At 46.2% G+C, this 13,347-nt stretch overlaps 1 protein-coding gene across 2 annotated transcripts; it reads right to left on the reverse strand.

Annotated features, from left to right (window-relative positions):
- Positions 1 to 348: 348 nt before the first annotated feature.
- POLR2D (RNA polymerase II subunit D) lies at positions 349 to 10,676 on the reverse strand. 2 transcript variants are annotated; one of them, XM_017877361.1, is made up of 4 exons: positions 10,543 to 10,667; positions 6,206 to 6,386; positions 4,124 to 4,219; positions 349 to 1,857 (listed from the first exon to the last, which is right to left on the reverse strand). In XM_017877361.1, exons 1-4 carry the CDS (start codon positions 10,613 to 10,615, stop codon positions 1,779 to 1,781), a joined length of 429 nt encoding a protein of 142 aa, XP_017732850.1. In that variant the 5' UTR covers positions 10,616 to 10,667; the 3' UTR covers positions 349 to 1,778. The 2 variants fall into 2 exon arrangements, with proteins under 2 accessions (XP_017732850.1, XP_017732849.1); XM_017877360.1 differs by lacking the exons at positions 4,124 to 4,219; positions 6,206 to 6,386 and having other exon boundaries at positions 10,543 to 10,676.
- Positions 10,677 to 13,347: the final 2,671 nt, after the last annotated feature.

The raw sequence follows: 13,347 nt of genomic DNA on the forward strand, positions 1-13,347 counted from the left end.
AAAAAAAAAAAAAAAGCCAACATTGTTCTTTCTCCTTTTTCTTTGGATCACAAGTTCATACAGAGTCAAGCAAGTGCCCCAAAGAAAAACCCCAAAATTGAAAACAGGTGTATTCCCCTCAGAAAAATCAAAGCTAGAATGTTTAGCTATTAAAGTGTTTTCCCCCAGACTGAGATCAAGTGACTTCACTGCAGTGGCTCAAGAGTGACTCCCTCCTTCTGAATCAGCCCATCATAAAGCACCTATTGCTAAGTAGCAAGCCAGAGGCTTAGGCTGGATCCCTCATAATTGGAGACTTCAAAGTGTTCAAAACTTCACGCCTGGCCTATGAAATTAAAAAAAAAAATAAATTTTAATTGCAATTTTATTTTTCTCCAGAGAATAGTTTTTCTTCAGTCCTTAACAACTCCATTCCTTATATGGGCTTTGGTGGGGGCATGGGGCAGCACCTGCAGGTCTACACTGGGGTGGAGGTGTTCGGTCCTTGTGGGCTTCATGAGCTCGATTCCTGACTACCGTGCTGTGAGTGGCACAACTCACACAGTAATGTAGCTTCACATCCAGCCTGGGAAGTACACAGGCTTCAAGGATGCTCACCTCAGAACCATCGCTGACTGCTGCGGCCTCTACATTTCAAATGATGAACTTCTTAATAGCCTTGTCATTGGGCACACAACGACCACAGTTCATGCAACAAACAGGCTGCAGTGAACAGCGCATACCTACTTGCGAGCCTCTTTGGCACGACCACTGCTTCTTATCTTGGAGGTGTAGGCCCAAGAAAGATGAAGCAAAAATCTTAATTTGAGGGTGACTAAATGAGTCCTTCAAGACCACTCACCCCAAATCCACATTCTGCAAGACAGTTCAAGAAGAAAGGCAAAGTAGCCATCTACCTCAAGGGACTATGAGCTCCACAATACTTGTCAACACTGCCCATGGCCATGGCATGCTTCTTCCGCCTCCCAGGTTAGCCACAATGATGCCAACATGCTCTGTCGACACTCTCATCCCTTCAGAATTTCAGGCCAGGTGTGGTGGCTCATGCCTGTAATCTCACCAGTTTGGGAGGCCAAGGCAGGGGGATCACTTGAGCCCAGGAGTTTAAGACCAGTCTAGGCAGCACAATAAAACCCCATCTCTATAAAAAATTTTAAAAATTAGCTGAGAGTGGTGGTGCACACATTTGGCCCCAGTTATTTGGGAGGCTGAGGCAGGGGGGGTCCAGGCTTCAGTGAGCCATGACTGTATGACTACATTCCTCCAGCCTGGGTAAGAGTTAAGACCCTATCTCCATTTAAAAGAAAAGAAAAGAAAAAAAAAAGCATTTCAAACAATAACAGTGGTTTAATTCTTCCTTTAGCATCTAGGTGAAACTGGTCTTTCTCTATAAAGTCTACTATATTCTGGTCTAGTTTCAAAAAGTATAAACGCACTGAAATTAAAACATGAAATATTAAGAAAAAAGATGATGTGGAGGCCACAAACCATGAATGAGGTAGCCAATAGTGTGGCCCCATCTCACACTTCCCAGAGGCACGTTCAGGAAGCCACTGGCAGCCACTGCACAAGGCTGCTCCAAGATTCCATGTCCTGGGCTGGGCCTATGAGTTATTTGAAACAGCAAGCTAACGCCACGCCAAGCTGGGCTGTTTTCTCCAAAGGAATTCTCAACTGTCCTCCGCAACAGCATTTCCATGCAAGTCAGCCCCAGAGCCTGGGAAGGTGGTGTTACGCCTGGGGATGCGATTTCTCCGAGCAGCAGCGATGTTTGGAGATTAATACTGAAAGCTGCGCTTTGTCTGGATATCATCAAGAATCTGCTGCAGCTCCTCATCTTCAAACCGTCCCTCCAAGCTACAAGAGAAAGAAAAGAAATGAGTGATTTGGCAACTGGCAATTTCCGCACGCTCTTCTTTGAGGCGCACTAATCTACTGCCCACATCTCTAACACCTTCACCTTGCATCTGTATTTCTTTTCCACTTTTCCTGATAAAACATTACAAAATATTTCAAACGCATAAAAGATAAAAAGTATAAAAAATATACCTTTACAGTTAGCCCCACTTGACTTACAGGTTTTTTTTCCTTTTTTTTGAGACAGAGTTTCGCTCTTGTCCCCTAGGCTACAGTGAAGTGGCATGATCTTGTCTCATTGAAACCTCCGCCTCCCGGGTTCAAGTGATTCTCCTGCCTCAGCCTACCAAGTACCTGGGATTACAGGCGCCTGACTCCACACCCAGCTAATTTTTCTTTTTTTTGAGACGGAGTCTTGCTCTGTCACCCAGGCTGGAGTGCAGTGGCATAATCTTGGCTCACTGCAAGCTCCGCCTTCTGGGTTCCCGCCATTCTCCTGCCTCAGCCTCCCAGGTAGTTGGGACTACAGGCGCCCACCACCACGCCCAGCTAATTTTTTGTACTTTTAATAGAGACAGGGTTTCACTGTGTTAGCCAGGATGGTCTCGATCTCCTGACCTCATGATCCACCTGCCTCGGCCTCCCAAAGTGGTGGGATTACAGGCGTGAGCCACCGTGCCCAGTCCTCACCCAGCTTTTTTATATTTTTAGTAGAGACGGGGTTTCACCATTGGCCAGGCTGGTCTTCAACTCCTGACTTCAGGTGATCCTCCTGCCTCAGCCTCCCAAAGGGCAAGGATTACAGGCATGAGCCACCACGCCCAGCCCTGCATTTTTCACTTACTGTCTTCATGTTTTCTAATGGTATCAACCTCCCAAAGTGCTGGGATGACAGGTATGAGTCACCACACCTGGCCAGAGTTCTTTTTTTTTGAGATCGAGTGTCGCTCTGTTGCCAAGCTGGAGTGCAGTGGCGCAATCTTGGCTCACTGCAACCTCCACCTCCTGGGTTCAAGTGATTCCCCTACCTCAGCCTCCCAAGTAGCAGGGGCGACAGGCACACACCACCATGCTCAGCTAATTTTGTATTTTAGTAGAGATGGAGTTACACCATGTTGGCCAGGATGGTCTCGACCTCCTAACCTTGGGATCCACCTGCCTCGGCCTCTCAAAGTGTTGGGATTACAGGTATAAGCCACTGCACCTGGCCCAGAGTTCTTTAATAAGCAGGAAAATGGATGGCTGTGTTACTTTCCTAGACCAATACCTTCCCTCCTTCCCCAGAAATAATTACCATCCTCAAGTTAGTATTTATCATTGCCATACATTTAAAAAAAATTTGTTGGCCGGGCGCGGTGGCTCAAGCCTGTAATCCCAGCACTTTNACTCCGTCTCAAAAAAAAAAAAAAAAAAAAAATTTGTTTTGCCATACATATTTTATACTTACTACACATTTATGGATATGTAAGTAATATGCAACACAGTTTCAAACTTTGTAAGAAATGGCATCATACTGTATTTATCCTTCTGCAAATTTTTCCCTCAAAATTCATTCTGACATATGTTGATATTCCACATGGTTCTAGTTCACTGATCTTTTTTCACTGCCGTACAATAAACATTGTATGACTATACAATGATTCATTTATCCATTTTCTTATTGACTAAGAGATTATCAAATTTCTGCTATCATTAGCAGTGCAGCATGAGGCTGGGCACTGCGGCTCATGCCTGTAATCCTAGCACCGTGGGAGGCCAAAGTGGGCAGATCACTTGAGGCCGGAAGTTTGAGACCAGCCTGGCCAACATGGTGAAACCCCATGTCTACTAAAAACAAAAACAGAAACAAAACAGTGCAGCAATGAACACTAGAATATATGTCTCCTTGTAAACTTGTGTCAGTTACCTTTAAGATATGTACCAGGAATGGATATTTGGAACATGGAGTATATTCATCTTTACCAGACACAGCCAAATTGCTCTCCAAAATGATTGTTGTAATTAACACTCACACCCCTCCCATCAGCGTACGGAAGTCCCAGCTGTTTCCGATTTTTGCGCTCACTTGGTGTGGTATAAAACCATCATTCTCACACACTGTGAATAAGCAGGAAACGTGCTTTGAAATACTGAATGAAAAAGGCACTTTCATTCGATATTGGCAATCATGTATCCAAATATATAATATATACACATTTTAGACACACCAACTCTATTTGTAGAAATTTATCCTGTATACAGAGAACTTATCACAACTGGTACTAACCTTGGGATTAGAGCCTTGGACTCCTCAGCAGTCTCTGGGCAAAGGTTGGCCAAACAGGCCAACTCAAACTTGTGAAGCTTTTTCTGGAGTAGCAAGCTAATCAAAAGGAAAAAAAAGAAAAAAATCAAAACAAAAAAATAAAAAACAAAGAAACAAAAAAAATCAAAGAATAATCAACAGGAAAAAAGGGATCAAATGTAGCTAGTATTTAAAAATAGCTAGACAGCCAGGGGTCATGGCTCGCATCTGTAATTCCAGCACTCTGACAGGCCAAGATGGGCGATCACTTGATGTGAGGAGTTCGAGACCAGCCTGAGCACCATGGCAAAACCCCATCTCTACTAAAAATACAAAAATTGGCCAGGCTCAGTGGCTCATGCCTGTAATCCCAGCACTTTGGGAGGCCGAGGCAGGCAGATCACCAGCCTGGCCTGGCCAACACAGTGAAACCCCATCTCTACTAAAAATACAAAAATTAGCTGGGTGCAGTGGCGGGCGCCAGTAAACCCAGCTTACTCAGGAGGCTGAGGCAGGATCACTTGAATCCGGGAGGCAGAGGTCGCAGTGAGCCAAGATCACGCCACTGTACTCTAGCCTGGGTGACAGAACTAGACTCCATCTCAAAAAAAAAAAAAAAAAAAAAATTCGCCGGGTGTGGTGTTATATGTCTGTAGTCCTAGCTACTTGGGAGGCTGAGGCATGAGAACTGCTTTAACCTGGGAGGCTGAGGTAGAAGTGAGCCAAGATTGCACCACCACACTCCAGTCTGGGTGACAGAGTGAGACTGTCTCAAAACAAAACGGAACAAAACAAAACAAAAGGTAGAGGAGGCCGGGCTTAGCAGCTCATGCCTGTAATCCTAGCACTTTGGGAGGAGGCCAAGGCAGGAGGATCACTCGAGTCCAGGAGTTCAAGACGTCTCAGCCTGGGCAACATAGTGAGACCCTGTCTCTAAAATAAATGAATAAATACAGAAAATAAAAATAGCTAGGGGAGAAGACTTGAACTGTTCCTAATACATAGAAATGATCAACACCCTAAACACCCTAACATACTCATTACACATTCTAAGTAACAAAATATCACGTGTACCTCACACATATATACAAATACTGTTATCAAAAAAAGTTATATATATATACATATATATATATATAGGCTAGACATGGTGGCTTACTTCTAATTCGAGCGCTTTTTTTTTTTCTGAGATCGAGTCTTTTTTTTTTTTGAGATGCAGTCTCACTCTGTCACCCAGGCTGGAGTGCAGTGGCACGATCTTGGCTCACTGCTACCTCCACCTCCCAGGTTCAAGCAATTCTCCTTTCTCAGGCTCCCAAGTAGCTGGGACTACAGGCGTGCGCTACCACGCCCAGCTAATTTTTGTATTTTTAGTACAGACGAGATTTCACCATTTTGGTCAGGCTGGTCTCGAATTCCTGACCTCAAGTGATCTGCCCATCTTGGTCTCCCAAAGTGCTGGAATTACAGGTGTGAGCTACCGCACCCGGCCAATCCCAGCATTTTGGGGGGCTAAGGTGGGAGGATCAATTGAGGCCAGGAGTTTGAGACCAGCCTAGGCAACAGAGTAAGTCTCCCCATCTCTACAAAAAAATAACAAAAAAACCTTACTTCCCCACTAACAGTACCATTTGGATCACACATACTGGACTTATGTAAAATATGGCAGAGTCATATTTGAATCTGTTCCCAGACTGGAGTACAGTGGCACAATCACAGTTCACTAAAGCCTCAACCTCCCGGGCTCACATGATCCTCCCACTTCAGCCTCCCAAGTAACTAGGACCACAGGTACCTGCCACCACACCTGGCTAATTTTTGTATTTTTTTCGTAGGGACGGGAGTTTCACCAGGTTGCCCATGCTGGTCTTGAACTTCTGGCCTCAAGTGATCTGCTGCCTCAATGTCCCAAAGTACTAGGAGCATAGGTGTGAGCCACCATGCCCAGCCCAACATTATTTTACTTAAATTCACAGGTGACACCTGGGAAAGGGGGAGGGAACAGCAGTCTACATGCACTTGTCCAATGGTTTGGATTAATAAAAACTTTCTTTTAGCACTCACCTACGAACACTGGCAATGGTCTCTCTGTTTTTGAAACGACTGAAACGGGCTGTGTAGTTTAACGTTTTCATGAAGACTTCTGAGAGTTCCTGTTCATCCTCTGCACTCTCATTCTGCTGCTTTCGATGTTCCAGAAGCATATGAACTTCTGAATTTAGAAGTGTCTCAGCTGTTTCAAACTCTATTTGTGAGAAGCATAAATGGTAGCTGAAAATACTCCTTCAAAAGTTTGCTTCTAAATGTTCATTGTGCATTTGAACATTTCTCTGCCCCTGCAGAAATCCAGGGGTTTCCTACTCCACATCTACTTTTTTTTGAACTTTTATTTTAGGTTCAGGGTACATGTGCAGGTCTGTAATACAGGGGAAATGGGTGTTGTGAGGGTTTGGTGAACAGACTATTTTGTCATCTAAGTGATAAGCATAGTACTGACAGGTAGTTTTTCAATCCGCATCATCCACCCCCCAACTAGGCCTCAGTGTCTGTTCCCTTCTGTCCATATGTACTCAAGGTTTAACTCCCACTTATAAGAATGTGAGGAACTTGGTTTTTTGTTCCTGTGTTAATTGCGTCAGTGAATGCCTCCAGCTCCATCCATGTTGCTACAAAAGACATGATTTCGTTCTTTTATTTATTTATTTATTTTTTGAAACAGGGTCTCCATCTGTCACCCAGGCTGGAGTGTAGTGGCATGAATACAGTTCACAGTAGCCTTGACCTCCCTGAGCTCAGGTGATCCCCTACCCCCACCTCAGCCTCCCAGGTAGCTGGACTGCAGGCACGCCCCACCACACCCTGTATGTTTTTGGTAGAGATGGGGGTTTCGCCATGCTGCCCAGGCTGGGATCTCGTTCTTTTTTATGCCCGCAGCTACTCACATCTTTACATTCACCCACAGTTACATATCACAAGGCAAAGTGGAGTTCACGAGACACTAATATTTAGCTTGTCTGAATTAGATTCTGACACCAAAAACCTGACCTAGACATGCTACTAAGTAATGACACATATAGACTAGTTACTGATTTCAAGAGTACACTGACAATTACTTCCCTCTAGCCTGCATCAGCTCATCATCTTCCTACTTCGATAGTGCTGGTATTATACTCTCAATTTTAAGAACTGTTACGTGTTAAAAAGGGCCAAATGTCTAGAAATAAACATTAGTAATGTACCCCCAAATCTATTTTGTACCCACACAAATGTTATAAGCAATTTTAAGAATTAGGTTTGAGAGAAAAAGAAACCCATGGCCCCTTTTCATAATATATGGCTACCTTCTACATTTCTAGAATAGTTCTGTTAAAAAATGCTGTCACCCCTTGGGGAAATCATTCTCTCCCTGATGTTCCTGCAGGATCTTATGTTCCTAATGTTTATCTCAAAGTAATAGAGATAGTTTTTTTTGTTTTTTTTTTTGAGACAGAGTCTCGCTCTGTGGCCCAGGCTGGAGTGCAGTGGCGCGATCTCGGCTCACTGCAAGCTCCGCCTCCTGGGTTTACCCCATTCTCCTGCCTCAGCCTCCCGAGTAGCTGGGACTACAGGCGCCCGCCACCTCGCCCAGCTAGTTTTTTGTATTTTTTAGTAGAGACGGGGTTTCACCATGTTAGCCAGGACGGTCTCCATCTCCTGACCTCGTGATCCGCCCGCCTCAGCCTCCCAAAGTGCTGGGATTACAGGCTTGAGCCACCGCGCCCGGCCTAGAGATAGTTTTTATCTGCCCTTCTCTTAACAGTGAATTCCCCTAGAGTAGGAACCATTCATAAATATGAATTCATGTTTATAATCCCACACCGAAAAGGAAGCAACAGTGAGGAAAAGCCAAAATGACTTGCAATTTCACACTTACGTGTGCTATAGGTCTGTTTATTATCGGGGAAATCACTGACACGGCCCTCAGAGTAGTGCCTTCCCATTTCTCAAGCCAGGTAACTGACAAGAGCTTCATTCTCCTTTCACAACACAGACAGTTTAAGTGGTAGGTCAGGAGGAAACTCTATTTTTATTTGAAAGGTACTCATTGCTACTGAATATAATAGGCTACCAATACAGTTGGAGCACTATTGAAATAAAATTAAAATCTAAATAAAAAAATAGGTAACCAAAAGCTATTTTCTATCTGAGGGCAGGAGAGCTTAAACAAAAACCTCAGAACACCTTTTTCAGTCTTCCAGCCTACAACAGGGGATGTACTACAGTGAGTGCCTATTTGTATATCAGGAATGTTAGCTCTTTTAATCTTTAACACTGAGGCACTGTAGGTACAGAAGAAACTACTGCCTCACAGCCATGAGTAGAGGAAAAGGCATTATGTATCAGGACTGCAGGACCTCCAAACTCTGAAGTGACAGTAACAAATGACATCAGGCCAAAACAAAAAAAGGGAAGAAGTAGCTAATCAGTTACAAATCGGTGTGTTGGAACTTTGATGCTTTTACAGGTCCTGGAAAAATCAATGTTAAGAGATGCCTCCCAGGCTGGGCGCAGTGGTTCATGCTTGTAATCCCAGCACTTTGGGAGGCCAAGTCAGGTGAATCACCTAAAGTCAGTAGTTCGAGACCAGCCTAACATGGTGAAACCCCATCTCTACTAATACAAAAATTAGTCGGGCATGGTGGCACATGCCTGTAATCCCAGCTACTCAGGCTGAGGCAGAAGAATCGCTTGAACCTGGGAGGTGGAGGTTGCGGTGAGCCGAGATTGTGCCACTGCACTCCAGCCTAGGCTACAAGAGTGAAACACTCTGTCTCAAAAACAAAACAAAACAAAACAAAACAGATGCCTCCCTTTCCACACTAAACCGAAATTACTTGTTAAATGGGAAGGAATGGAACTTTTAGGACACCAGGAAACTAGTCAACTGTCCCTATTTCTCATTAAGAACAATATTCAAGTACTACTAATACATTACCCTCACTCCCTTCAACCAAGGAAGGTCAAGGCAGCCAAACTGTAACTCAGAGGGCCTAGGAAAGGGGTGTCTGAGACCTACCACAGAGCTTTTGGGAGGCATTCCCAGGATTCAGCATCAACAAAATGGGGATGGGGGAGGCAGTTCAGACACTTTTGTGTAACTATGGAGAGGAGGGATCCAAGACTTCTCCCCATGGCTAATTCCAATAAACATTTTCAAGTGAAAGCACACACACACACACACACAAAATTTATTTGGAAACAAAAGGAAACAGATCAGGGGATCTGCATGCTATTCTCTCTTGTGCAAATATTTTAAGAACAATGGCCATAATTAATCCCTGTTGCTAAAAAAGGAAAACAATTCCTTGGCCAATATGTCATCTGGAAATTCTAGTAAGGTTCCGTCATTACGACTATTAATAGGCCCGGTGCAGTGGCTCACACCTGTACTTTCTAACACTTTAGGCAGCTAAGGCAGGTAGATCACTTGAGCCCAGGAATTCAAGACCAGCCTGGGCCACATAGTGAAACCTTGTCTCCACAAAAAAATACAAAAATTAGCCAGGTGTGGTGGTGTGCACTTGTAGTCTCAGGTACTCCGGAGGCTGAAGTGAGGTGGGAGGATTACCTGAGCCTGGGAAGGTTGAGGCTGCAGTAAGCTGTGATCACACCACTGCACTCCAACCTGGGTAGCAGAATAAGATCTTGCCTCAAAAAAAAAAAAAAAAAAAAAAAAAAAAAATGCAGGGCGAGGTGGCTCACGCCTGTAATGCCAGCTCTGTGAGGCCAAGGTGGATGGATCACTTGAGGTCTTGAGGTCCTCATCCCTAGGAATACCCTCCCCAACCATTGCGAGCCTGAGAAAACTCAAGGCTGCCAAAATAATTTGTTTGTTCCAGCCAACGGCTGAAAATAGGCCTCTGTCTCTCCGCCTCTGTGGGAGGGTAGGGGCCTAACTTCGATAGATGCTCCAGTCAACAAACCAAGGTGGGTTCACACGGACCCTGCTCTTCCCGCTTTTTTCCATTTCTCACTTCCCCACTCACTACATCCTTATTCCCTAATTCTCCTTTAAAACGCCCACAGGTTCTGTACTAATCGAAGTTGAGTTCGGTTTCCGCTGGATTCTTCTCCCTAGTGCAACGTTCTATCATTTTTTAAAAATCTGTCCTTCCCACCTGAGTTTCCGGCTTTGTTTCCCTTTGACACAAGCGCCCGGAACTTCGCAGTTTGTTATCACAGAAAATAACCCAGTTGCCCAGGCGGCCACTCCCAGGTCCACGTTCCCTCCCCAGCCCTACGCCGCGCGGGGGTCTGCTCAAGCCGCCGCTGAGGCAGGCCTTGGGCGAAGAGCGGATAACGCCAGGCCTGCGGCGACCACGCGAAGTGGCGCGGGGCAGTCTGGCAGCCCTGAGCCCAACCTTTAGGAAAGATGAGCTGTGAGGCGTCCTCCTCTACGTCGCCAGCCCGCGGATCGCTGCCACCTGCTGCCATCGCTGAGTCGCGCGCCACCACCGGCACCGCCGGAAGCGGAAGCGCGGAGCAACGGCCACGGAAGGGGCGCGGTCTCGGGAGGGGCCCCGAGGGGTGGGCGGGGCCGGGAGTGTGAGCCTGGCGGGGCGCAGCGAGGGGACTGGCTGGGGAGGTCCTGGAGGCTCCCCGCCGCCCAGGGCCGCCCCGGGCCGCCCTGCACTCCCTCTCTTCTCCCTCGCGCCTCGCCGCGCAGACGTCCTGGGGTAGGTCCCTAGGCCCTTCTGGGCGGAGAGGGTCAGATGAGCTGCAGGAAGCCTGCTGATGGAGAGCAGGGCAGCCGACTCCGAACGTGCCGGGTCGAATTTCTTTCACTGACTTAAACTTCTAAAATTTTATTGTTTTGTGGTGGATTATCTAATACTTCTGAGCACGCGGACAATGATATTCAGAGGCTTTTACCACACGTCTGTTGGAACATTTGGGTGATGCATAGAAAATTAAGCAAATGACGGCCGGGCACAGTGGCTCACCCCTGTAATCCCAGCACTTTGGGAGGCCGAAGCGACGGGATCACCTGAGGTAGGAGTTCAAAACCAGTCTGACCAAAATGGTGAAACCCTATCTCTACTAAAAATACAAAAATTAGCCGGACATGGTGGTGGGCGCTTGTGATCCCAGCTACTCGGGAGGATGAGGCAGGAGATTCGCTTGAACCCGGGAGGCGGAGGTTGCAGGGAGTTGAGATCGCGCCACTGCACTCCAGCCTGGACGACAGAGTGAGAATCCGTCTCAAAAAATATATTAAAAAATAAAAAAGAAATGCAAATGAAAAATGATGCTGTTTTCGACACTGAAGAAAACGAAAGGTTGTACAATAAAGGAAATAATCGTAGCTTATTAGTTAACGATATCTTAGCTCATTAGTCAACAATGTTTAGAAGGTCATATTGTCAACTCTGTTGATTTAACAACAAATGAATTGGGCCGGGCACAGTGGTTCACGCCTGTAATCCCAGCACTTTGGGAGGCCGAGGCTGGAGGATCGCTTGAGCTCCGGAGTTCAAGACCAGCCTGGACAACATAGTGAGACCTCGTCTCTAAAAAATACAAAAATTAGCCTGGCGTTGTGGCGCGCGCCTGTAGTCCCAGCTACTGGGGAGACCTAGGCGGGTGTATCGCTTGAGGGATGCAGTGAACTATGATTGCCTCACTGCACTCCAGCCTGGGCAACAGAGAGAGACCCGGCCAAAAAAAAAAAAAAGGCAAAGTCCAGGCGCGGTGGCTCACGCCTGTAATCCCATTACTTTGGGAGGCTGAGGCGGGCGGATCACCTTAGGTCAGGAGTTCGAAACCAGCCTGGCCAACATGGTGAAATCTCGTCTCTAAAAAAAAAAAAAAAAAATCTGGGGCGTGGTGGCGGGCGCCTGTAATCCCAGCTACTCGGGAGGCTGAGGCGGAGGTTTTAGTGAGCCGAGATTGCGCCACTGCATTCCAGCCTGGGCGACAGAGTGAGACTCCGTCTCAAAAAAAAAAAAAGCTTTAAAAAATTAAAAGTAAAATTTAAAACTAAAGAAAAGAAATCCTTTAGAAGGCTGTCCTTGGAATCCTGTTTGGCCTGTGCAGCCTGACTTCCTGCGAGGGCTCCTCCACAGCCTCTTGCTGTGCCCGCACTGTGGTCTCCCTCCACCTGAGAAGTTCCCTCCTCCAGAGAATGCTCTCTTTGCTTCAGTCCTGCTTCTCTAAGGAACCTGCCCAGACCGCAAGGGCTGGCCACGCCCCCTTTCACGTGCTCGGAAAGGCTGAAGGTTCCGGAGGGTTTGATGCTTGCCGGTGTTCCCCTGTACACCCAGCACTGAGTGACAGGCCAGATAACCACAGCCGCCCAGCCACTGCACCATGTGCTGGAGGCTGGGCAAAACATTTACTATGTGTACTCTTTTTACCTATGACTTCTCTAAGGTCAGGTTACCTTAGAGATTCACAGTCCTGTCACAAAGTAGGAAATGCCTTATAAATGGCAGGACAAAGATTTGAGCTTAGGCCTGTGGGACTGCCAGCCAGAGAAGATTCCAGCTGTCATCCGCCCTGGGTTATTTCTTTGGTTGGGAGCCAGGATGTGATCACAGAATAGCCATAGTGGGGGAAGGGGGTCTGATTGGCAGCAGGAATTTGAGGGACTGACGGTGAACTGGAGACCTCTCTTTTCTGTTTCCCAATAGCTTTGAAATTGGAGTTCCCCCCCAACCCCAATTTTCCAGGGCATACAGAACCTGTGTGAGTAGAAATAATGCATAAGCGGCAGGAAGAGAAACCCTCGAATTCTTGTCTGAGCTTGATTTTAATGAGGAAAACAGACACAGAAGGGACAGGACTTGCATTACATTCCTCAGGCTGCTACTCTGATTCTTGTACGGTACTGGTTGAGTCAAGCCCTTCAACCAGCCCACTTAGTAGTTCAGTCAGATTATTCAAGCCAAGGTTACAGACCTAGATTGATCTAGAAGCAGCTGTAGAGCTTCTCCCCCACCCCCACTCCCACAATTAGCACCACTGACCGGATCAGATGGTTTATTTCACACTCCAGAAGTCAAGAGTGATGGCTAAAATCACAAATTTTGCTTTATCACCAATCACCCTCTCCCTCAAAATCAGTCATAGGGCATTCCATGCTGTTTAATTACAGGTACTATTACAGGTACTATGGAATGTAATCTCTAGAACATTAATTTATATTGAAGACATGAATTCCTCTT

This window comes from Rhinopithecus bieti, unplaced genomic scaffold (assembly GCF_001698545.2).
Source record: "Rhinopithecus bieti isolate Rb0 unplaced genomic scaffold, ASM169854v2 scaffold_10223, whole genome shotgun sequence".
In the NCBI taxonomy this organism is placed as follows: Eukaryota; Metazoa; Chordata; class Mammalia; order Primates; family Cercopithecidae; genus Rhinopithecus; species Rhinopithecus bieti.

What these genes read in the sequence shown, in the direction of transcription:
- POLR2D (XM_017877360.1), bottom strand. Translation starts at nt 10,615, where the DNA reads ATGGCAGCAGGTGGCAGCGATCCGCGGGCTGGCGACGTAGAGGAGGAC. An exon ending in ACAGCTCATCTTTCCTAAAG is followed by an intron (nt 1,858 to 10,542) that starts GTTGGGCTCAGG and finishes TTTCTCTTGTAG; the next exon opens with CTTGGAGGGACGGTTTGAAG.